General features: G+C 50.9%; 1 protein-coding gene across 4 annotated transcripts; it reads left to right on the top strand.

Annotated features, from left to right (window-relative positions):
- The first annotated feature begins 445 nt into the window (after positions 1–445).
- TMEM100 (transmembrane protein 100) lies at positions 446–7,506 on the top strand. 4 transcript variants are annotated; one of them, XM_054170480.1, is made up of 4 exons: positions 463–632; positions 723–809; positions 3,523–3,707; positions 6,228–7,506. In XM_054170480.1, the coding sequence occupies exon 4, from the start codon at positions 6,290–6,292 to the stop codon at positions 6,692–6,694; it is 405 nt and encodes a 134-aa protein (XP_054026455.1). In that variant the 5' UTR covers positions 463–632; positions 723–809; positions 3,523–3,707; positions 6,228–6,289; the 3' UTR covers positions 6,695–7,506. The 4 variants fall into 4 exon arrangements, with proteins under 4 accessions (XP_054026457.1, XP_054026455.1, XP_054026456.1 ...); XM_054170482.1 differs by lacking the exon at positions 6,228–7,506 and having other exon boundaries at positions 446–632; positions 3,523–3,701; XM_054170481.1 differs by lacking the exon at positions 723–809.
- The last annotated feature ends 17,995 nt before the right edge of the window (positions 7,507–25,501 follow it).

Here is a 25,501-nt window from a genome sequence, read left to right as displayed (position 1 = left end):
ACGGAATTCAACCATGCACTTTTACAAGCCTTGAAAGCAAACTTTGTCTGCTTTTTGTCTGAAAAGAACAGAAATCAGGGTAAAAAAATACAACACAAACCCATCCACTCCAACCCAGTATTTGATGTTCTGCTGAAATGAGTGATTAAAGTGTAAGAAAGACAGCTAAGTAATTCTAGATGATACATCAAAATCTAAAGGTGTTGTCCAAAACTTTATCCCTCCTGAGGAGTTAACCCTCAGCTAGGAGTTTGTCTGGACCATGCTTTGCAGTGCCACCTAGCTCTTGCCAGCGCTGCCAGCTCAGAAGGGATGGTCCCCATCCATGGTCTTGTTGAGACTGATGGGGCCGGGCACTCTGCATAGTGGTAAGCAGGAGTAACACAGAGGGACGGAATATCTCCCAGACCCCGTGTTTGAGCTCACACGGGCAGGGCACGATGCTGGCCAAGCGAGGGACACGCAGATCGCCACCGTCAGCATCTCCAGTGGCCATGTGGGACCCTGCGGCGCCAGCACCGCTGAGGGGAGCGGCGTGGGCAGGGCAGGCTCCTTGCTCGCCCTGCCCAGCCGGGTCCCTAAAGTCCGGCCTTCCTCCGGGCACCCTCCCAAAGACAGCCGGACCTTCCCCGGTGAGTGCCGCCCCGCCCGCCGCAGCTCCCGCCGCTGAATTTGCTCCGGTCCCTTAATTGTTTCGCTCTCACCAAGAACTTTGTTTACAGTCCCTTGTGCAGGGAGCTGGAGCTGCATCCCCCTCTTATGCTTGCTCCGGGCTGGTGCCCGCCGCAGTCCCGTCCGGCAGTCGGGAGGTAAGGCACGGGTCGCCGCGGCACGGCACGGCACGGCACGATGGCACGGCACTACACGGCAGGGCAGGGCTCTGCTCGGCTCAGCTCAGCTCGCAGCCGCAGGACCCGCACAGCCGACGACCGCGCCCCCGCCGCTTGTGGGTGCCCGCGAGGCCCCTGCTCCGCCGCCGCTGCGCCCGGGACCCGGCTCCCCGCAGCGGCGGGACGGGCTGGGGCTGACGGGGCGCCGGGGCAGCTCTGTGCGCCGGCTGGCTTCAGCCCCGCTTCTCCCGTGCGGATGTCCCCGCGGGATGCAGTGCCGCGGGTGGAGGCTGCGGCTTTCCCGGTGCGTGTGCTCCGCTCGAAGCGGGCTGGGGGCAGCGAGCTGGCGAAAAGCTCTCTGCTCTCTTGCCGAGGTGTGCGGGCAGGAGGTGCTGACGCGTAGTGGTTTGCTCTAGGTGTGCTTGGGGAGTTTACAGACGCGTTTGAAGTTTTTGCCATTTGCAGATGACAAAAGTTTTGTTTGTAGAGAGGTTTAGTTGGCTCCCATCCTACCTCCGGCTATGCCTGGGAAGTGAAAAAGGTGTAGAAGCTTAAATGGTTGTGGTACCTAAAAACTCGGCGGTGGGAACTTCTCGACATCCCGAGGCTCAGGCAGCTGGCACGGGTGGGACATATTCTCCTCCTGTACGTGAAGTTCAGGGCCTGATCCTGGGCTCCTGTCAGTGCCGGTTCTGGTGCTGCGTGCCCGGCAGTCTTCAGATGGAGAAGAGCTGCGGCGTTGGGTGCAGGAGGACTGTAGCCTGCCGGATTCCAGATGAACTCTGGCTCTCCATCAGCACAGAAGGGCTCCTTATGCTGCTTGCCATGGTCACTTTAATGCAAAGCCAAGTGCGAAGCATGAGCCTTACGAGTGACTGGATTTTTACATAAGCAAATAAGTGTGTCTGAAATATTATGCAAGATACTGAAGGCAGAAAACTTGAATGTGTCCCACGGGTTCTGAGTAAAGTGCAAAGAAGGGGAAGGGATTGTGGTGGTTGAGGAATTGCAGCTCTCTCTGCTTGCACGGAGAGGTTCAGTGTGTGGGAAGCCCCCCGAGAGAGCACCACGCTGAAATGATTCAGAGTTAAAATGCTGGAAGCTTAATGTCTGCTTCTCATGGGCTTCTGTTTCTCAGCTCTGTGGTGAGGGAGAGAAGGAGTCCTGGCTGTAAGCAGTGGCTCTGTCAGTCAAGACTTTTGATAAAGACATTGATGTAAAAAAATTACCTGAACTGTATGTGGTCAAGGCCAAACACAACTCAGTTCCCCCCCGAGCCATCCATCTCTGCAAGGAATGATGCTGGCAGAGGGGCTCAGGGGGCACATCCACGCTAGGAAGAGCTTCTCAAGAAATGGAACCTTTAGTGTAAGATGGGTGGAAACAAGATGATTTCAGAGACCTGCTTTTGCTTTAATGCAATCCAGATGATTTATGCAAAATGTGGCTTTCTTCTGCATTTCCCTCCAGACTTTCCCCAAAACTAAACTAATGGCCAGGGAGTGTGCACAGGGATATTGCCAGGGAGATAAATGAGGAGGCTTCTGCCTTAGTACCTGCATTCAATAACTGGCTAAATGTCCTCGAGCCATGTCACAGGCTTGGTCCAAGGATCATCTAGAGAAGAACAGAAGCAGTTTGTGTCTGCAGAATGTTGGTGTCCGTGAAATGTTAGCGTGGTCAAAATAACCAGAATCAAGGCAAAGCCCTGAAAGTTTGTCACTGCATGAGCTGCCTTTCATCAGCTCATTCTCATCCCCGCTGAGCACGTTGTGCTTCGGGGGCAAAATGATCTTCCATGACCATGCACAGATAGGAAGGGAATGTTGAGTGAGATTAGCAACGTAAATCTCTGCTGCTTCCCAAGTTTTACCCAGCTGCTTGGTCACCCCACAGCTGCTTCTGCAGTTGAGAACAATTTCCACGGCTCTGCTCTCTGCTGTCACCTGGCTCAGCTGCAGGTCTGATTCGGATGTTTGAGTTGGGAGACTTGTTTTAGAATATCCACTAAGAGAAATGAACAACAGCAAATACAACGGGCTTGTGTGTATGACAGTGAGCCTTGGAGGTTGTTTGGCTCTTTTCTGAGAGGAGTCGTTGGGGTTATTTTGGATTTAGAAGGGGATTTTAGTGGGAAGCATGCTGGTACTGGGGGATTACAGCTAGGAAAATCAACACAGAGGGAGGTGATGTGGTTTAGCACCAGACTTGGTAGAGTTAGAGAATGATTGGACGCAATGAAGTTAGAGGGCTTTGCCAGCCAAAACGTTCTATTGTTCTGTGAAGTGGTTTGCTCAAAGAAACCAGAGACATGAAAGAGACAAACCCTCAAGTGTTCCGAGTGGTGATTCACCGAAGTGAAGTGAGCAATGGAAATGAAGTGAAAGGAGATTTTGAACTGCAGAAGCTAATGTGCTTTCCCTAGTCCTGCCTGGCTCTCTCTAAGGGTCTTGCCTAGGTTGTGACACTCATCATCAAGATGTCACATCATCAAAATAAAATATTACCTAGGGCCAGAAAGAAATGGGTGGCTGCTGCCAAGAAATGAGGCTGAAACCACTTAGGAGAGTCAGAGGGAGAACATCTCCTGCTTCCGTTCGGGTAGGAGCAGGGGTCAGCATGCAGCGGGAGCCTTTCCATGCAGAGTTTTGTTCTTAAGGAGCTGATAAATGTCCGACGATTTTCCTTGTAGGAAACTTCCATACTCGAATATTGTCACCTCCGATTCATCATTCAGCAGCATCTGACACTTCAAAGCCCGGAGCAGCTCTCACCGCTGCGTGACTCTGCCTTGAATTGACATATGAGACACCGGCGGCTGCCTTCCTGTGCTCCCTGAGCCAAGGGATTTGTTACAATGGATTTCTCCCGGACCTGGTAGGTGTGCATGCTGCTGGCTTTCATGTCTTTTCAGTAAATCTCAGCTTACACTTCTTAGTGGCTCTCCTGTTTATCCAGAGGTAGCCACAGGTTGCCACGGAAACGCATTCCTGCTGCAAGGCAGAGCGGCTCCTTCGGGCAGTCCTTGTGGTGTGATTAGTGAGAGGATGCTGCTGTTGCCGGGGATCTTTGCCTCCGTTTCTTACCCTGAAACTTGAGCCAAGTCACCTGTTGGCATAAGTCAGAAGTGACTTTGCTGGCAAGGAGGATCTAGCGCCCTGTTTTCTCGGGCTGAATACCTTAACTCACACTTCAGAAGGGTTCTGTTTATTTAACTTGCAGGGTTTCACTGGAGGGCTGTTTATTTGTTTTCTGTCAGTGCTTGCCTGCTTACATCCTATTCCAGGCAAGAGCTGTGCTCCTCACAAGTCAGCAGGTATTTTGCCATGGACTTAACTTTGTAGTTTAGGAGATTAAATCTTTAAGTTCATGTTAGTTTTGGTATAAATTCACTCATTCATAGATTCATAGAATGGGTTGGGTTGGAAGGGACCTTAAAGCTCATCCAGTTCCAACTCCCTGTCATGGGCAGGGGCACCTCCATCAGCCCAGGCTGCTCAGGGCCTCATCTGTCCTGGCCTTGAACACCTCCACAGAGGGGATATCCACCACCTCCCTGGTCAACCTGTTCCAGTGTCTCCCCACCCTCACTGTCAAGAATATCATCCTAATCCCCAGTCTAAATTTGCCCCTTTCCAGCTCAAAGCCATTGCCCCTTGTCATCTCACTACAAGCTTTGTCAAACCAGAACTGAACTTTCCTTCTCTCATTAGGGTTCAGGGAAAGTGGGATACAAACTCTCTGACTAGATACAAAGTGCAGCCTGCTTGTGTGTGTGCTGCAAAAGAGTGAAATCATCTTTCTATCTCACACAAGGTCAGCTACATGAGACACAGACCCAAGGGCTCTCCACAGAGGATGAATATATCTTAGCAACAAGGGTGGGAGCGGTGGGAAAGGAAAAGGAGAACGCAAGTATCTGGCAATTAACTTCCTAGTCCCAGATGTGAGGGTGATAAAAGTGATAAAAGCATTGCTGTGGTGCCAGCCCTCTTCCTTGTTCTCCAGGCTGTGCATGGTGCTGCTCCCACCAGAGAGAGCTGCACAGCCCCTACCAGAGAGCCGTGAGGAGTCTTCACAGCTGCTCACAGCAGAAAAACCTGGGGGTTCCCCACACTCCCAGTCTCTCTGGTACATGGTGGGGTGCACTGAGCACACATCCTGGTCCAAAGCAGCATAGCCATGGTAGCCTCAGCATTGTCAGAAGGTCACTGCAGGCTCCAGGGTAGACCCCATGCCACCAGAGCCCCAGCAAGATGGCCAAAGTCTGTCATGGCAGCTGTAGCAGTGGAGAGCCATGGACTCATCCTGCCCTGATCAGGTGGATTCCAGTTATACACTGGGCTTCATGGACCCAAAAGCTGTTTTTCTTCTGATGCAGATGCAGCCAAACTGTGTGCTGTCTGTAGGACTGAGGGAGTGTATACAATGTGGAGACAGGAGGGGAGCAACCTGCTGTGACCAAGATGAGTGTCTGTGACTGTAAATCTCCCTCCCAGACAGCAACATGGATGTGGTTCCATGGACTTGTGAGGACCCTGTTCCTTATGCATTAAGCCAATTTAAATGGCAAGCTGGCAGTATGGTATTGATCAACACTGAATCACCACAGAATGGTTTGGGTTGGAAGGGACTTCAAAGATCATCCTGTCAAGAGCAGGCACACCTCCTGCTAGATAGGGTTGCTCAAGGTCTCATCCAGCCTGGCTTTGAACAGTTCCAGGCTTGGAGCCTCCAAACTTCTCTGGGTAACATGTTCCAGTGCCTCACCACTCTCATGAGGAAGAACTTCTTCCCAATGTCTTGTATAAATTCAACTTCCCGATGGTTCTGTAATGGGAGGTTGGTTCACCAGTTTTCAGCTGGCATTTGCTGAGTGCAGGGAACTGTCTGCATCCCCATTCCCCACACACCCAGACCCTAGGCATGACCATCTGATTTTTTTTTTGCTCAGCAGCATGTGCACTGAGCGAGGATTCCCGGTGCACTCCTGCCTCGTGCTGGGCCAGTTCTTGCCCATGTTTTTGTGACACGGGTTGGAGGCAGTCTGTGTAATGCCTGTGCAGGTGCATATGTAAAGAAACAGTGTGGAGAAGTGTGTGAGCAGGGGTAGAATTTTTAACCAGAACAGCCTCTGAACTTCACTTACTCTTCAGAAGCTGTAATGCCATAGAAATCTAAACTGCATCCAGAGGTGCTGACTTTAGGAGGTAACTCACAGTGCAGTTGGGCCCATGGTGCTTCAAAAGCATCCGTCTTGGTCTGTGACTGCCATGAGGACTGGCTGAGATCCTCCACAGTCAGCAGTGTTCCAGTTAGTCTTGGGTACGGGTTCTGGAGGGATCAGAGTGTCTGGCAATAGTAACACTTCTGAGCTAACTCCTCTTCTCTCCACAGTGCAGTGTGTGCTCAGCAGAGCCTTCTCTAGCCTAAGAGCTGACCAGCACAAGGCAACCAAGATGACAACTGAACCAATTAAAGAGATCCCGGGCACTCCAAAGCATCCTGATCCTGTGACCATGGAGAAGAGCAATAACAATGACTGTGTGATCACCACCATCCCCCTGGTCAGTGAGTGCCAGCTGACAGCAGCCACGGGGGGAGCAGAACTCTCCTGTTACCGCTGCACCATCCCCTTTGGCGTGGTTATCCTCATAGCCGGCATTGTGGTGACCGCCGTGGCATACAGCTTCAATTCCCACGGATCCATCATCTCTGTCTTTGGATTAGTCCTCTTGTCATCAGGACTCCTTTTGCTGGCTTCTAGTGCAGTCTGCTGGAAAATCAGGCAGCAAAACAAGAAAGCCAAGCGTCGGGAGAGCCAGACAGCGCTCGTGGCACACCAGCGAACCTTGTTTGGTTAGAGACATCCCAGGGAGGGCTGGGCAGAAGGCAGAGCCTCTGTAGGTCAACCTGGCTGTTCATCCATGAGAGAAACTGCAGGCTTTAATTTAACTTTGGAAATGAACTGAAATGAGAAAGGAGTGGATTAAGAAGTGCTCTCAAAGACTCTGCAAGTGCTCTTAACATTTTCCTTCCTGCAGCCTCGGGAGTGATTCTTTCCGAGACGGAGGAAAATCCACTTGTCCTCCCCAGGGAGCAGGATCATCTGAACTGCAATCATCCTGACTGCACTCCCCAGCGTGCTGAGGGTGTTGGAAAGGGAGAACCCTGTGAGAACTAAGGAAATAATTTGAACTGACTTGAAATGCCAGAGATCTCCTTAAAATACACACTGTGACGTTTGACCAAGGGAGAAGCCACAGCGTCTGAAGTGACTGCAAGCTCCCGGCCTGTGACTTCAACTGGAGCTGCAAACAGATCCCCTCCCCTGACAAAGCAATAACAACCAAACCCTCTGCAGATTGCTCAATAAGCTGATTCTTATATTTTATGTAACTGTCCCCTCCCAATATCTGTGGTACTTTCCCCCCACCCCACCCTTTTTTTTTTTTTAAAACCAACTAATATTGATTTTATTTTACTATTGAATAGCACTAGGTAGGCAGCAACCTGTAATTAATTCTATTGTCTAACCTAAATAACGAGGTATGGGTATAGCTTAAGACATTAGACTGGTTTTTGTAACTTAAAGTGGTCAGGTTTAGCACTTTTGATTATTTTGCTATAAAATCCCAAAGTAAATGTCATTAAAATAATATTCAGTGCTGCTAGACCTTTAGAACATCTGGGGGTTCATTGCTGCCAGGGTTCTTGTGCCTTCACCTCTGCCTGCTCTCTGGTTCTTTGTAGAGCATCATCTGTGACAGTAACTGAACATGAGCACTGCTAATCTCTTCCAGAACCCTGTGGACTCTGGATGTGGTGTTGAGACCCCATCCCTCTGGCAGCTTGGTTAACAACTCTGCTCCTGGAAAACCACTTGGTCAGTTCTGCAGACCCCTAGGCATTGTTAGACACAGCTATTGGTAATGACTTGTGGAAGCAAAATCATCTCTGTGGTGTTTGCTGAATGAGCTTTGGGGTGATGAATCTTGACCAAGAGCAGGTGCCAGGTGTCTCCCCTGGGTGTGTCTGAGATGCTTGAGGCTGTAACTCTCATGTTCTAGAGGTCTTCCAGCTTTCCTCATGTAATGAGTAATTGAGGAGCTGGTCTGAAGCAAACTAGGACATTATTTCTTCATCCATGTCTTGAAGGGCAAGTGCTGAGCCAAGTCACGGGCTTCCACCACAGCAGGTATGAGGGTGTCAGAAAGAATAGGAGCTGCAGGAAGGGACTTTTTACAAGGGCTTGTAGTGATAGGATCAGAGGGACTGGATTGAAGCTTGATGAGGGCAGATTGAGACTGGAGATTAGGAAGAAATTCTTGACAGGGTGGGGAGACACTGAAACAGGTTGCCCAGGAAGGCTGTGGATGTTCCCTGCCTGGAGGAGTTCAAGGCCAGGTTGGATGAGGCTTTGAGCAACCTGGACTGGTGGGAGGTGTCCCTGCCCATGGCAGGGGGTTGGAACTGGATGAGCTTTCAGATCCCTTCCAACCCAAACCATTCTATGAATATATGACTTGTCTCTCTTTTGTTTCCCTCTCCCTCTCTTTTGTTTCCCTCTCCCTCTCTTTTGTTTCCCTCTCCCTCTCTTTTGTTTCCCTCTCCCTCTCTTTTGTTTCCCTCTCCCTCTCTTTTGTTTCCCTCTCCCTCTCTTTTGTTTCCCTCTCCCTCTCTTTTATTTTTCCAGATTATTTTGCTTTCCACTGCCACAGCAAGCCAGGCTGTTGCCAGCTTTTGCCTCCCTTTTGCCCTCCAGAGCCTGCGGCCTCCACGCTGGCCGTGGTGATGCCAGCCCAGCGTACACCTTCAGCAGGTCACCCCCAAGCCCTGCGCTTCCCCTGCCGCCATCAGCCAGGCATTCTGCCTTGGGCGATGCCATTTCCTCTGCCCTCCCCGCTTTAAGCTGGTCACATCCATAACTTGCCCCCGGATCTGCAGAGTGCACTCCCTGTTTTAAATAGAGCAGGCTGTGTGTGCAGGGAGGGCATGTTTGGGGGCAGTATTTGCGTTGCCACACTCCGTGGTTACCAGACGCTATAATAAAATCGACTTGCATCAGAGGGAAGCTGACAACACATTTTAGCACTTCCACAGCCCCAACTTAACCACGGCAGGAAGCTTTCCTGCTGCTAGCAGAACATGTTGCGTCACCAGAACATCTGACACCGGTGTCAGGTGTCAATCACTTTGCTTAAGGTCATTAAAAATATTAGGGTGTCCCCTTACCACGGCCAGGTTTTCTGGCCTGAGTGACAATTCGTGGGCAACGCATAGCATGATAAATAATGGAACAGGTGGACTAAAGGGGTGTCTTTCCTGTTTGAAATGAGAAAAGTGATTGACATTAGCAAAGCTGGATAAGCTAAAGAGGGCTGTTTATCCACCCACCCCCCCCAGCCCCGGGACACAATGGTTTTCTGACTCCTTCCCCCTCCCCATTTCTGTTTGCTCAGTGGAATTTTGCAGGCTGCTGAGGAGAGGGCTGCAGGGGCTGTGTGAGGGCAGTGTGGCAGAGCCACAGAATCACAGAATGTTAGGGGCTGGAAGGGACCTCAAAAGATTGAGTCCGACCCCCCTGCCAGTGAAGGGTCACCCAGGTCAGGTCACACAGGAACACATCCAGGTGGGTTTGGAATGTCTTCAGGGAAGGAGACTCCACAATCTCTGTGGGCAGCCTGCTCTAGGGCTCTGTCACCCTCACAGTGAAGGCTTAGCACCATCAGTTTCCCAGGAGCTGGTGATGTCAGACCTGCAATGTTTTTCACAAGGACACATTTCCAGTGCTTTTACAAAGGCCAAAGCTCTCAAACTGGTCAGCTACAAACAGCAAAATTTGTGCTTCAGCTCTTGTGACCTGCTCTGGATTGCTTTGGGGTTTCATGCCTGGATGCTGGGTCATGCACTCCGCCAGGTCTTTGACACAAAGCTGTTTGGAGTTCCACAGCTGCTCTTTTGGTGTTTCTCATGGGAACATGAGAGGCAGAAGTCAGCCTGGAGGATGCAGCCCTGCGGAGATCACAATGACTTTCCAGTTCAGAAACACCTTCCCTTCTGGTGTGAAAAGGCTTTGAATGTGACAAATGGGTCTGGGAGAGGTTGGGTGGGAGCTGATGCAAATTTTATTGTCGCAGTTGCTCGTCTCTCCCTTCCTGAGAGCTCTGGCAGCGTTGCTCCAGTGGAGTTGCCCTCTCAGGGATAGAAAATTATCTGAGGGAAGAATTGCGCCGGTGTGGCGGGCAGCGGCTGTGGGGCTCTCAAATCATCCCTGCAGAGCCTGAGCACAGGAAATTGTGTCTGTAACTACACCCTGGATTGCTATTGTACACGGAGCCTGTTATAGCCTGGGACAGCATTTTGAAATAATAATCAGTTTGGTGTGACAATGCTCAGCACTGGCCCCACTCAGAACACCCAGGCTACAGCTCCCTGGTCCCTTCACGTGGCATGGGTTGAACCTGACCCTGCCCCTGAGATAATCATCTGCCAGGTTTAGAAAACAAGAGAGCGAGAGAGTGTGTGGTGTGAATTTGTGTCAGAAAAATAAATCTCTCTGCTTCAGACACTTGGGAGAGGTCCTGTTCCCAGTCAGCGAGGGTATAAGAGCTGCTGCAGCTCTACACACCAGTGACCAGGCTCAGAGTAAGGAGTGAAGAAGTGCCTGAGAGTCTCAGCAGGATCCAGAGGGTCAGGCCAGGAGCAAGCCCTCTGGAATATCCAATATTCATACATTCATAGAATGGGTTGGGTTGGAAGGGACCTTCAAGACCATCCAGTTCCAAACCCCTGCCATGGGCAGGGACACCTCCCACCAGCCCAGGTTGCTCAAGGTCTCATCCAGCCTGGCCTTGAACACCTCCAGGAAGGGGACATGAACAACTTCCCTGGGCCACCTGTTCCAGTGTCTCCCCACCCTCACTGACAAGAATTTCTTCCTCATCTCCAGTCTAAATCTACCCTCAGCTTTTCTTATCCAGAGTCCAAGACGACTTCTTTTAGATGGAAGCTGCTGCATGTCATCAGCAGGCTTCACCTCATTTGATTTTCTGCAAAATAAGAAAGAGGAGGATGGTGTTGGCAGCCATCACTTTGCATGCCTATCTCCAGCACCTCTTATGCCTTTGGAGTGTAGGATGTAGTTACAGCAGCATAAGGTAAGTCCTCCTCACTTACAAAGGACTCTTGCACATGAGAGTGCATGAACATGACACCAACTGCAGAGGATGATGTGAGCAATTGTTTCAATCCTGGCAAAATTCAGAGTGCAGACTAAATCCTACAGCCTAAACCATATGGGAGAACAATGGTCTTAAACTGCAGAATCAACTTGAATTTTTGGCTTTTATTCAGGTTGTTGATGTCACTATTAACATGACAGAGGACCTAATCCTTCCTCTCCTGAGCAGCCAGTTGGAGTCCTATTGTCCTCACTTGTGCATCCAAAACTTTGCATTTGTGGCAAACATAACATTTTTGAAAACTACTTTTTGGGGGGTTAATTGCTTTCACTTCTTAACTCTCCTAAGACTAAGGGAGGAAAAATGTTGAACTTCAACAGCAGAGAGGGAAAGAGAGAACAGAAAACAGCAAATGCTGGACACTGTATGAATTCATGGGAGGGGGACAGGAGGGCTTTACACAAGTACCTTGGTGAAAGAGACTTCTTAAAATGGGTCTTGTTTCTGTTATTCCTTGGCTGTATCCTCAGTTTCAGTCTGTCATAGATTCATAGAATGGTTTGGGTTAGAATGGACCTTGAAGATCATCCAGTTCCAAACCCCTGCCATGGGCAGGGACACCTCCCTCCAGCCCAGGTTGCTCAAAGCCTCATCCAACCTGGCTTTAAACACCTCCAGAGAGGAGCCATCCACAGCCTCCCTGGGCAACCTGTTCCAGTGTCTCCCCACCCTCTCAGGCAAGAATTTCTTCCTAATCTCCAGTCTCAGTCTGCCCTCCTCAAGCTTCAATCCATTCCCTCTCATCCTATCACTCCCAGCCCTCGTTGAAAAGTTCCTAATCCACTAAACCCCAAACCAAGTCAGTCCGAGCAGAGCAGCCCTTCACCACCTCTCCTCAGTCACATTCCCTTTCAACCTGAAGCCCTGAGTTTGTGCAGGGAGTTAACAGCTTTCCTGGAAAACTGGCCCATGACACGATTTCCTTGTGAACTCCATCCACCTGTCATGTTAGGGCTTGGTGCGCCGCCAGCTCTGGCAGGAAATAATAGGCAGCAGGATGCTGGTGTGTGTCGATGGCCCTGACCCTCCCATTCCTGAACATGAATAAGCCCTGGAGCTGCGAAGGCGTCAGCGCCCGCGGCTGCCGGGTCCGCGGCAGCGCCTGGGTGGGATCTCTGCACGGCCGCTGAACGGCAGCCAGCAGCCTGCCCGCGGCCGCCGCTGCCCGAGAGGGATAGGCTCGGGCTCCCACTGACTGCTGCTCTTTGTTCTGTCCCTCCTGCTCCCCAGGGAAAAAAGCAAAAATACCCCTGTGAGGGGTGAGCCGAGGGTCCCCAGCTGGCCAGAACATCTGCCTGCGATGGCTTTCAATGCTGCTCCAGGGAAGTGCAAGGGTCCATAAGGGCAGAGGGCTGCAGCACCTTTCCTAGAAAATAGGCTGAAGGAATTTGGGGTGTTCAGCCCAGAGAAGGGAAGGCTCTGGGGAGACCTCAGAGCTGTGTTTTAATATGTGAAGGGGACCTACAAGGAGGCTCTGATTAGATGGGATTGTAGGGATAGGATGAGGGTCAATGGTTTGGAACTGGAGCAGGGCAGGTTTAGGTTGGACATCAGGAGAAAGTTCTGCACAGTGAGGGTGGGGAGAGACTGGAACAGGTTGCCCAGGGATGTGGTTGAGGCCCCATCCCTGGAGACATTCAAGATCAGACTTGATGTGTCCCTGGGCAGCCTGCCCTAGCTGTAGGTGTCCCTGCTGAGTGCAGGGGGGTTGCACAAGATGAGCTTCGAGGGTCCCTTCCAACCTGATGCAATCTGTGAATTTGTGTGGTGTGGTTTGCAGCTAGCAAAGGTACTTCGGTTCAGCATCTAGCAGGAGAAACTCCTGGGAGGTTAAAAGTTGAACTAAGGGAGCCCAAATCATCCCTTAATGACCTGGGGTTCAGTCTGTGACATGGTGCAAACTGAAGGATGTGCTCTCCAAGGCTGCCTGGGTAATCAGCATCCCCATATCCTTCAGAGGCATTGGGCAGAATGCAGAGAGGAGGTCAGGAACACCTCTTATTCCCACTTTCCTCTCTGCCACACCATGTGTGACAAAAGCCATTTAGATCCTCATATGGCAGTGCTCTGAGGTACACAGAATATTTATCTGCAATATAATCCTCCTGCTCCTCATCTGGAAGCTGTAGGAGACAGCTGTGTGAAGGACCTCTCATTTTTCAACCCAGGGTCACTACAGCAGGTTTTAATCTCTTGAGCTGTCCTATGTTGGTAAAACTCAAGGCTTAAGGATCCCGCACATAAACATTTGCTGCTTTGAGGACACACAGGCTGAGATCTGTGTATTTCTCTATGCATACTTCTGGTGCTTGCAGCATAAAAATGCACTCCCCCAAAGGAAGCTTCTTCACAGGACTGGTGGCTGAGAGCCAGAATAATTGCTGGAAGGGCTGGGCATGTTGGGGCTGCAGCTGGAATGAAAGTTTTCCTACCCCCCTGCTCACCACCTCTCCTCTCCCTTGGCAGGCTGGTGGGTAAGAAATATCAGCTCCCAGCAGCCAGCTCTGGCTTTGTGTGCTGAGATGTCTGCTCCTCTGAATCAACCCAGGATTGGATTTCCTCATCTTCCATGCAATGGGAGAGCTGAAATCCCACTGCACATCACACTGTGTGGCTCCAGAGCTCCTTGTTCAGGAGTGCTGGGGTCAGACACAGAGCTGGTGGGAACAGGCTGATCTCCCTGGAGTCAGTGGGGTCTGTTATCTGTGACCATCTGTGCTGCCACTTCTGTTTTGGTTTGAGCTAGATGGAGACAATGAAAATTTCACTCTTTGCCTACCATCTGATGGTGCTTCAAAGAATGACCTCTGCTATCAACAGGCAAAGGGCTCCCCAGCCATCGCTCTGCCTTGCAAAATAAATGTGTAAGGAAACATCCTGGTCCTGGAGCCATTTCCCTACAAATACTTTTCAGGAGAGAGTCCAATGAGGGGATCAGTTGTTGCCTGACCTGGAACAGGACTGGTACAGCTTAAATTTAATGAAATCCAGGATGGAAGCAAGCCACTCCTTACCCTGTGTGCCCAAAAGCAAAGCTGCTGCAGTGAATGATGTCATTCCTGTGCCTGATCAGAAAGGTGGGCATGGTACTGGTAATGTTTCAGCTCTTGGGAGATGAGTGATGAAGTGTAAGAGAAACACCACCTTCATCTGCCTTAGAAAATACATTTTTAAACCCCCCAATGACCTAAACCCCAGGCTTTTATCCCTTGGCAAAAGATTTCAGTTCCTCCATCACAGCAGCTAGGACATGACAGGCATCAGTTGCTACCAGCTCTGAGTATTATGAAGCCATCAGCGGTGAGCACAGCATTCACATCACCAGCTCGGCCCCACTGTGCTGACACATGGGGCTAAGGTGGCTTTTCTGAACCTGAGCTGCTTGATTGTGCCAGGCAGGACTCGAGGCACATCTCTCCAGACACAGAACAGTGCAGCTGGACTGTAAAGTGACCAGGAGTGAAAGCATAAAGCCTGGGATTCAGGATGGGACAACAGAAATGGTGGGGAGACCATGTGCATGTGTGTTCTGCTCACACCCAGGTTAAAGCAGAGCTGGCACTCCAGAGGAGGTCTGAAGCTTGGAAAGGCTTTCACCATTGCTGCTCATGATGCAGCTATTCCTGGGCCAGAGAGAGGGCTTTGCTTTGCTGTGTGTAAAGCAGATGATAGTCAGGAGATCTGGGCTCCACAGAACATTGCCAGACACCCTTGGAGCATCTGGTGAGCCGCAGCATGTCGCTGCTAACGCACTTCTGGTGGTGGCTTTGGGGGACTTCAGGGGAACTAACTGGTCATTAGATCATTCCCCATGGGCCTGGGGACTTGATCAGATGGTATCAATTTTCACTCAGGTCCAAACGGTCAATAAAAAACATTCCCATGGTGGTGGCAAAGCCATTTGTGCTCCTGATGAAGACTTACTGCTCCATGGCCTTTGGATTACAGCAAGGCTTTTCCAGTCAGAGCTGCAACATTTAAAGCTGCCACCAGAAGTGGCCCTTGCTGAACACCACGACTGCCCAGGAGCTGGCAGGTAGACACTGCCCTGCCCAACCAGTTATGTTCCTCAACCCCCTTGGATCTCAGCACCTCTCCCAAAATTCACTGTGGTTCCACATGGCTCAGACCTCTTCATCTCACCTTCATGGATGTGTTCTGTGAGTTTCACACCTAGCCAGTGACAGCTGGTGACAATGGGTGACAGAGCAGGGTGCTGAGGGAAGCTGGGACATGCACGGCCACATTTCCCATGGGATGGGTGAGCAGCCTGCCACTGATGTGTTGAGCCCTGTGCTCGGGTCCTGCAGCCCTGAGCATCTCCTGGCTGTGCCAGAGCAGCACCTTTACCCAGCCTGGGACATGGATTTTGGGTATTTGTGAGCGCCCTCTGCTGGAGATTGCCTGGCTGCCACTGATCGGCTCGCCGGCACTGGGCTGTGCTCAGGATATGGAGGTTGCCAGAGTGCAGAAGAAACACCTCAGCACCACCGTGCTCCCACCACTGAAGGACATCCCCTCCTCTGGGGGAACCTGAAAGCAGACTTCCAGTACCAAAAGAGGGCTGCAGGAGAGCTGGGGAGGGACTTTTTACAAGGGCTTATAGTGATAGGACAAGGGGCAATGGCTTTGGGCTGGAAGAGAGATTTAGACTGGAGATTATGAAAAAAGTCTTTCCAGTGAGCATTAGGAGACACTGGAACAGGTTGCCCAGGGAAGCTGTGGATCTCCCCTCCCTGAAGGTGTTCAAAGCCAGGTTGGATGAGTCCTTGAGCAACCTGCGCTGGTGGGAGGTGTCCCTGCCCATGGCAGGGGGTTGGAACTGGATGAGCTTTAAGGTACTTCCAACCCAAACCTCATTCCATGATCCCAGTTTGGGGAGGTAACAAAACCAGAGCAACTCAGGAATTTGTCATTGATTGCAATTCCAGACCATGAAGAGCTCTGACCCTTGAATTGTTTTATTTCTCTGTTCTGTGTTGTTTTGAGAGCAGTGAACCTGGCTTGGTCAGTCCTCTCTCTCCCTTTCTGCCTGCGCAGCCTTTGCTGCTGCCTGGCTGAGCCCCGGCCCCGCCGCTGCGCTGGGTTCAGCAGAGCAGACTGTTGGCAGTTCCAGTTTCCTGTAGCACAGGCAAACCTTTTGTACTTTTTCCCTTTGGGCAATTTTCTTTTTCCCAGTGTCAGAAGTGTGCGAGGCCTTTCCAGCTGGGAAATGCACGTTGCAGGCAGTGGGGCCAAGTGCACAAAGAGAAAGGAGCCTCAGGTCCAAGTTGCGACACTGACATCTGGCATATAGATTTGACGTCTCTGTCACCTCCTCTGCTGGACAATGCTCTTGTCCCCAGAGTGAATTCTTTGTTAAACACTGGAACTCTGCAAATATGACTGGCATCAGCTCTGTAGAGGCCTTTGAAGAGCTCTGGCTTGCACAGAGCATTTGAAAGAAGTAAAATCTGCTCCTCAGGTCTTCCCAGCATCGAGCTCTGAACATGTTAGGAAGAAATTCTTTACAGCCTCATCCAGCCTGGCCTTCAATAACTGCAGGGAGGAGGCAGCCACAGCCTCCCTGGGCAGAGTTCCAGAGTCTCACCACCCCGCCACTGAAGAACTTCTTCCTCAGCTCCAGTCTAACCCTGCTCTGCCTCAGCTTCAAACCATTCCCCCTTGTCCTGTCTCTAGACACCCTCAGGAAAAGTCTCTCTGCAGCCTTCCTGTAGGATCTTTTCAGGCGTTGAAAGGCAGCTCTAGGGTCCCCCTGGAGTCCTCTCTTCTCCAGGCTGAGCACCCCCAGCTCCCCCAGCCTGTCTTCACAGCAGAGTTCAGCATCTTCTCTAAATTTACTCTTTCTTGCAGAGAATGGAAAGAAAAAATCTTTACTCTTTTGTAGGATCTTTTACTCTTTTGTAGGATCTTTTCAGCTACTGGCAAGTTTCCATCATTTTATTTGCTATATGCAGCACAAACATGGGCTATGTTTGTGTAACTCAGTCTTAATATAGGCTGGTGGAACCCTTGGGTTGTGTTTGCCAACCAGCAGCTTGTGCCTCAGGTTTCTGGTTGTATTCACAAACGTGCAGGATGGGCTCATTAGCTGCACTTCCTATCAGGCCCAGGCTCCTTGTGGCTGAAATGAATCCAGATTTGATTGTCCCAAAGCTATTTTGTCAGACATCATTTGGTTGCTTGGCTGGTTTTGACATCTGTTCAATTCAGCAACATCCCTCTGTGTGTAAACAAGCAGCCTCCTACATCCTTACTCTGGAGGTGATCTCAAAATAGTAACATCTCCCAAGTTTAGAAATGTGCCCTGAGCAAACCCACCTCTAAAAACAGGCAATCTAAAGAAGCTGCAGCACTTCCTTGCCTCTCCTAGATCATGGCTTTGGTTTATTATATTAATCACCACATTTTATCTTTGTTTTATGATATTAACCACCACGTGATATCTTTGCTTTATGATATTAATCACCAGGTGATGTCTTTGCTTTATGATATTAATCACCAAATCATATCTTTATGGCATTAATCACCAGATGATCTCTCTGTCTCACTGGTGATGGTAATGAACCTTCAGTTTTCCTTATCACCAAGGCTGGACCCACAGTTGTCTGCCTTCTGACTTTGTCATTAGAAAAGGAGCTTCATCTTCATGAAACTTTTATGGAACTGAGGAAAGAAATTGATCTCCTTCTGTAAAGCAAAATGGGCCAGGAAGAGGTCAGAAGCCTGAGCACCTCTCCTATGAGCACAGGCTGAGAGAGTTGGGGTTGTTCAGCATGGAGAAGAGAAGGTTCCAGAGAGACCTTAGAGCAGCCTGCCAGGATTTGAAGGGGGCTACAGGAGAGCTGGGGAGGGACTTTTGACAAGGGCATGGAGTGACAGGAGGGGGGGTGATGGTATCAAATTGGAAGAAGCTGGATTTAGATCAGACATTAGGGAGAAAATCTTCCCCATGAGGGTGCTGAGGTGCTGGAGCAGGTTGCCCAGAGAGGTTGTGGAGGCTCCAAGCCTGGAAGTGTTCGAAGCCAGGTTGGATGGAGCTTTGAGCAATCTGGTCTAGTAGGTGTCCCTGCCCATGAATAATCTAGAACTGGATGATCTTTAAGGTCCCTTCCAACTCAGACCATGAGCACAGAAGCCCATTGCTCCCAGCCCAATGCAGGAACCTTTCAGGAGCAAATGCCTCCAGCAGAGTCACACAGATTCACAGATTGCATTGGGTTGTAAGGGAACCTCAAAGGTCATCTTGACCAACACCCTGCAGTCAGCAGGAACACCTCCAGCTAGAGCAGCACCCAGGGCCAGGATCCATTAATGGATCTTTCCACACTTTTGGTAGGGGTTATCCAGAGGGTGTGAAGAAAGAAGGTTATCTGCCAGGAGCATGAAGCTCACCAGACTGTGTGAAAGCAATCCAGGGACAGGGAATTCAAGCTTCAGGGTTATTTTTCTCCTAGTGAAAGTCATTTGCTTTGGGGCCATCAGTTGAGCAACCCAAAACCCCAGCAGAGCCACAGGCTAATTGCAGTCTAATCACATTGCAGTGAAACTGCAGAGTAATCACTGCTGTCATTGCTGTTAGCTGTCAGTCTGTCTGTCACCAGCAGGCAAGCCAGAGGGAATGGGTACCTGTACTGCACTGTGCTCAGAGCTGAGGGATCTCCAAACCCCTCCACATTATGCTGTACCTTTAAAGTGCCATGGCAGGGTTACATCCTCCACAGCACTGTACCTATACGTGGGAAAGAGAAATGTAACCAATTCCCCTGCTGACCTTTATCTCATTGTGTCTGTTTAAAACAGGAAGAGCATGCCCATTGGCTCAGCTAATACCTTCAATAACTGAAAGGCACCCTGCTAGTCCCAATTCCTGACTACTTCCTGGTTTCCTTCCCTCCTGGCCAGCAGCAGCTTGCATCTATGTATTTATACACATGCAAATCCTTCATTCCAGACAGGTCTCACCCAAGAGAGCAAACCCATCTGGGTGGCTCTTCCCAAAGCGCTGCAGGGATGGGGCTGTGGAAGGACTGAACCAACCCTCCAAGGTCCCCTGAGCTGCTCTCTGAGCTAGATGATTGCTGAGTGTCTGTGTTTGGGATGCTCCATGCACAAGCATCCTCCCTGCTTCCCTCTGCAAAGCTCCAGCACCCACCAGTGGGTGTCCCTGGCACAGCCCCCAGCAGTGTTAGCAGCCCAAGTGCCCAGAGGCTGACCCAGCAGCAGTGCTCCTGCACTTCCCTCCTGTCTTGCTAATCCAAATATTTAGCCCTTACTTGCAGGCAGCTTGTGTTTGGCTGCTGGCTAGGGGAGCTGAGCTCTGACTCAGGCTGGGGCTGTACCTGGGCTCTCTGCCTGGACCTGTGGGGACCAACATTGCCATGGGGAGCATCTGGGGACAATCATGAGAAACAAAGCTCCTCCCAGCTGTCCCCAGTGAGCAAAGTGACCTCCAACCCTTGTCACTGCATCTTAATGTGGCCTCTTCTCATGCCTCATTCTCAAGCCCTCAGCTCTGAGCTGCTGGTTCACATGGCCACAGGGCAGGGTCTAGGCATGGCATGGCCTGTGCAGTCTGAAGATGGTAGCCAACAGCCTTGTGCTTTGCCAGGCACACATATGCTGGAGCTGTCCTGATGAGAGGTGCAGTTTGGGGACTTGCCTGCAAGAGTGACTGTTTTGGGGTGAGTCACATCCCCAGCAGCACAGATGTGTGGCAAATGGGAAGAAGAATCCTCCCAGTCCTGTGTAAAATCTCAGCTCAATTGATGTTAGAAGCCCCAGCAGCTTGCAGAGGCATTTGCAGAGATACAGTTTTGAGGGAAGGCAGCCAAAAAGAAGTCAGTGCAGAGTTAAAACTCATCTGCCACCTATATTGCACGGGGGAAACGTGGCATGGGATGAAAGGCAGAGCTTTATCTGCTGCTGAAGTTGTTAGATTCCATGTGACAGACAACATCCAAAAATCTGCAGTCTCTTCCAGAAGGCACAGCTGCTCCGTGGGAGCTCTGCCTCCCATCTGACTGGGCCGCATGAGAACATCGTGGTGGCAGTGTGGGGACAGGAATGTCGTCATGGGTGCTGGATTGTTTTCCTGCTGGGATTTGGTGACACTGTTTTGTAATGCTAGCCTTGGGGGGGGCGGGAAAGCTGCTCCCCTGAACTAGCACATTTCGAGCTGGCTGCACCAACGCTCTGCCCGCGGGACCTGGGGTTCAGGAGACACTGATTGCTCCCAAACTTTTTAGGGACAGCTTAAAAGGTGGTGTTTGGTTGTTTCGTGGGGGTTTTATCTTTATCTTTGGTCAGTTTGAAGACTCAGCTTGGCAGGGTGCTGGGGCATCTCATGTCAGCTCCCGTGCCACCCACAAAGGTCGGAGCAGATGATCCCCTGGGGTCCGTTTCAAGCTGGCATTCTGGGATGCTGTCTTTCTATGTATGTTCTAGCTTGGGCTGCTGGCAAGTGAAAGGAATTACTGGATGAAATCCTGGGAATGGTGTTTTCCTCTGGCTTAGCTCAGTGGGCCTGAGCTGAAGGGGTGTGGTTCTCTCCTAAGAGACCATTCCTGTAGGAGTTAAAACTCTGAGTGTACTCCAGTGCTACTGAAAGCCATTAGGGCTTGGCACTGACTTTGCCTTCTCCAGGGTGTTTTTGTACCTTCTCCAGGGTGGAATCTCACTCTGAGGTAGAAGGCAGTGTTCTCTTCCATTTGCATGCTAAGTTCTGTCACCCTAACCTTTATGTTTTCTACCATTTGAAACAGATCTGGAATTCAGGTTTTGTTGTAGCAGGGGGGGGAACCACCCAAGGTGGATTTTTCCCTGTCTCGCTCTTGCAGTAAAAGAGCAGGAGGACTTTTTTTCCCTTTCAGACACTTGTATTTAAACACATTTGTCAGCCACTGCTCAGAAAGATTGATGGATGACTAACAGAGCTGAGCCCAGCTGCCTGTGAGGTCTGAGCTGTGTGGGAGAGGAGCTGGGGCTGCCGTGCAGCCACCGCTGTCAGCAGGCACAGGGGGACTCCCGAGCTGAGGAAGCCAGGGAGAAGGTGACAGCCCTGGGAATGGAGGTGGTGAACCTGCCTGAGTGTAATGAGCTGGAGGAGGAGGAGTGGTGGGGGGTCTCTGGTTTCAGTAATGTGTTGGGTCCAGGAGTAGAGCAGAGAATGGCCACTGTGTTCTCCCAGCGATGGAGGCAGCCCAATTAAGAATGGTTTCTTCAATTGCTGACAGGTCTGTGTAAACAAAGCTTGCATGGGCTGAGCTGGGGCTTACAAGAGGTCATTGACTTCAGTTATGGTTCAGCAGAAGGGAAAATGGAGCTTGAGCTATTTGGGAGGTGGAGAGCTGGATGCTGCCAGCCTGGGTGAGGATTTTGGGGGTGTTACCAATCAGGCTTTGCATGTGTGCACTTCCCATCAGGTCACAGCCCAAAGCTGGTTGCTCTGAGCTCTCTGCACCATGATAACCTCCCCTGGAGCTCCATGTTGGGGCAGGTAGCACTGAATGGTGTTGCTTTCTGTGAATTGAAGCCATGTCACCCAGGCACTGAACAAATGGCTTGGAGCACAGCTCCTCAGAGAAGATATTTCCAAGGCCCTGGGGGTTGCTCTTTGGTTCTGCCATTTCTGTACCAAATAGGTGACCTCATTCTTTGTGCCTTAGCCCAGAGCCATAGACAGTTCTTGCAAACACTTTTTCAGTAGGCTCTGCTTGTTCTCTCAGCATGCTTCATTTCTTTCCATCCTCCTTGTCCAGACCCAGAGTTTGCCAGCAAGGCCTCCAAACTTTCAGTAACACTCAGATTTTTCCCTTCATTCAAACAATGGAGAGCTTCAGCAAAAGCCCAGGATCTCAGGAATTTCCTGCAGCCCCAAAGGACACAGGAGCTAGCTCACAGGTGAGCAAAGTGCTTCAGTGGGCTCCTCACTCAGAAGGACTTTGAGGGGCTGGAGTGTGTCCAGAGAAGGGACACAAAGCTGGGAAAGGGTCTGGAGAACAGGGCTGGGGAGGAGCAGCTGAGGGAGCTGGGAGTGTTCTGTCTGGAGAAGAGGAGGCTGAGGGGAGACCTCATTGCTCCCTACAGCTACCTGAGAGGAGGTTGGAATGAGGTGGGGTTGGTCTCTTGTCTCTAGTATCAGGTGACAGGAGAGGAAAGGCCCTGAAATTGTGCCAGGGGAAGGTTAGGTTGGAGATGGAGAAAAATTTCTTAGCTGCAAGAGTGGTCAGGTATTGGCACAGGCTGCCCAGGGGGGTGGTGGAGTCCCCATCCCTGAAGGTGTTCCATAAACCTGTGGCCATGGCACTTGGGGCCATGGTTTGATGGCCATGGTGGTGTTGGGTTGAAGGTTGGATCTTAGAGGGCTTCTCCATCCCACACAATTCTGTGGTTCTGTGAATATAATCTGTGCAGGGCAAGAAACAGCCTGCGGCACACAACCCCCTGAGCTGCTTCCTTCTGCCCCTTGCCTCTGCTAGAGAACATCCCAGCATGTGATGAACTCTGGTGGAGTACAGCTTGTACCTTCATCTTGCTAATTCTTTTTAAACCAACACCCTCTGATTTGCTTCATCAGATCCAGAGACTGTAACAGTTCCACCGAGCCACCCTGGGCACTTGTCCTGGGCAGGCAGGGAGCTGCGTGTCCAGCAGCATGGCCTTGGCTCACCAACCCTCCCAGCAGGAAGCTTAGAATGAAAGGGTTATTGAGCAAGAAACAGAAAGATTGGAACTCAAGGCCCTCCCGGCTAACAGCTGGCTTTGTTTTCAATGTGAGCTATGCTATCAAGAAGGGATGGGGGGGGAGCAGGGAGGAAGTTTTCCCTCCTTCACGGAGAGGACATCCATGACCTTCAGGCGCTTAATCACAGCATTTTACTGCTCACTTCTAACACTGCCCCATCTTTAACATCTCTGTTCTGAGATGCAGTGAAGTGCTTTGGAAACGTGATTAACTGCGGATTTAATTGCTGCCCCCTCCCCAAAAGAAGCTAACCACAGCCGGGGCAGAGAGAATAAATGACTGGCCCTGGGAACGCTGAATACTGGAGCTCAGGGCTGCAGGCAGCCAGAGCTGGAGCCCAGCAGGCAGCACTCCTCCTTGCTTGCTTTCCTAATGAGCATATATTTTTTGGAGGCAGAATGTGTGTGTCAGGATGGAGAGGAAGGGTGGAAATCTGGGGCTGGGGTTGTACTTGCCAGTTCTTACCATGAATTAATTGCGTTTGGCTTGCCCAGCAAGTATTCATTGCCTTGAGAGAGTACAAACAGCATTTTGCAAGACTGAACTCTCCCAGCTCCAGCTGTGATGCTTCCTACCCTGAGCACTCCAGCAAAAGAAGAAAAAAAGAAAAGAAAACAAATCAACTGTGCTCTCTCCTGCTTTTTTGGAAAGCACTTCATGAACCTCTAACGATTTTGCACTTAATAGATGCCTGCTGCCACTGTATCCATCCCTGTCTGCAGCATGTCCTGCACTGCCTGCTTAACTCCTTTCCCCCCAGATGCTGCAGCTCATGCAAATCTGCAAGTGCTGGGAAAGTTCACTCTGAGTGTGGAGCCCTTTTCCATGTGGCTGCTGGGTATATCATCAGGTGCTTCCCCAACACATCATCAGGTGCTCCCCCTTCTTGGGGTCTGAAAGCAGCTGGGCAAAGGGTCCAGACCTCCAGGCAGTCTGGGAGCTACTGCCCAGACCAGCTCCCTGCTCTCCTAGGAGTGGGAAGGGGATCCTAGCTCTTCTGCCCTGGCAGGTGAAGAGAGAAAGAGAAAAATAAGGTAAGTTACTTCTATCTTGTCTTAAAGCTGCAGCTTCTGGGTGGTAACTGTGGCTTCTTCCCTCTGTACCTTGTGATACAAGCGGCTTCAGCAGGAAAAACTAAAAATCATAAACAGCAAAAACCCACCTGAGGGTTTTCCATAATCAGAAAAGGGAGAGGAAGCTCTCCAGGCTGACAGAAGCCCTTGGTTTACCAGCAGAACAGGAGAAGGTGTTGCTCTCTTTTGGGAGTCCTCTACACCTGTGAGTGGCTTTGGACTCACAGCTTCCCCTGCTCCTGCACTTGCTGACCCTTGCCTGTCACCCAGGGTAGGGCTTTCCTCTCAGTAGCTGTCAGCTGCACTTACCTCAGTTCTCCTTAGAGCTGTGGGGCTGTCTGAACACTTAGCTTGAATGAGCATCTCCCAAGGTCCGTCCCAAGAAGCCTCTTTTTCCCCTCTCTTTGTAGGACTGATGTAAAGATAGACCTTCTGTGTTCAAAAAGGAGATTTTCTTCCTTTCTTTGTCAAGCTCTCTCAGGGGTGCCCTGAACTTAGAACCACTGCATGCTTGGCTTGTAGCACCTGGGCTTCAAATCTTTAATGCACTGGGCTGCCAAATGCCTATGGGAGGGAACATTCATGCCGTGGTGCACCTGGAAAAGTTGGAAGACAGTTGAAACCCAACCCAATAAGGGGACAGTGTCTGTGCTCCCAGTTGTGCCACCCATATGCAGTATGGGATGATGTATGGGCAGCTCCTGTGTCCCTGAGAATGCCTCCCACAACTTCCTTGGAAAAAACAAAACAAACAAAAAAAAATCCAGGGACCAAACCCATACCTGGGGGCAGAGCAGCGAACCTGGGCCCAGTGGGATCCAGCAGCTTAGAGGCTTTGTAGGTGGACGGTGAAGCAGCAGTTTTGTGGTCCTCTGTCATCAGCCAAGGCAGAGCTTTAGCCAGGCTCCACTTCCACTGGGAGCAATGTCAGTGATGCCCAAGCCAGCCCTGGCAATGGGCACTGATGGGTAGGCAGCACTGTGTGACTGCTGACCCTGGTACCTGCAGGTACCATGTTCTCACCACCACCCCTCAATGAAGGGGCTTTGGCCCGTGGTCTGAGTGGCTTCTGATGGCTAGGTTGGAGGCTAGGTGCTAGAGACCTCTTCTCTTGAGGTCTTTGGATCTCCTGGAGCAGGTACATCCCCTGCTAGTGTTCATGCTCACATCCTGAGCCCTCTCTCTTGCCTCCCCTGGCCCCTCCAGAGCCCAGCCTGCCTCTATATAACAAATCTATTTTCTTGTGCCTTGGAAGGAAAAGGGCTGAGGGCCTCCTAAACCCAATTGGGTAAATTGTTTATTGTGTGCATTTCAGTGAGGCTGTGGAGAGGAAGTGGTCTGCAAGCCCTGATAAACACTGTGGCAGATAGCAGTGGGAAAGGGCTGCGCTGCCATCGGGATGTGTACACAGGGCTGGGGCTCTCCTGCCTACGTGAGAACAATGAGGTCTGCACCACGCACTGCAGGGCTGGCTCCTGGGCTGTGGACAGCCACCTCCCAAAGCCACTGGCACCAGGGGTTGTTGGGGAAGGGGTTCTGGGGTGGCAGGAGCTGTCTGTGACCTGGAGCAGCGGGGCCACGAGCTCCTGCTCGTCAGGTGGTGCAGTT

The sequence above is a fragment of the Dryobates pubescens genome, chromosome 20, assembly GCF_014839835.1.
Source record: "Dryobates pubescens isolate bDryPub1 chromosome 20, bDryPub1.pri, whole genome shotgun sequence".
Lineage (NCBI taxonomy): Eukaryota > Metazoa > Chordata > Aves > Piciformes > Picidae > Dryobates > Dryobates pubescens.
Note: the sequence above shows the minus strand (reverse complement) of the source record. Positions and strands in the feature narration are given on the sequence as shown.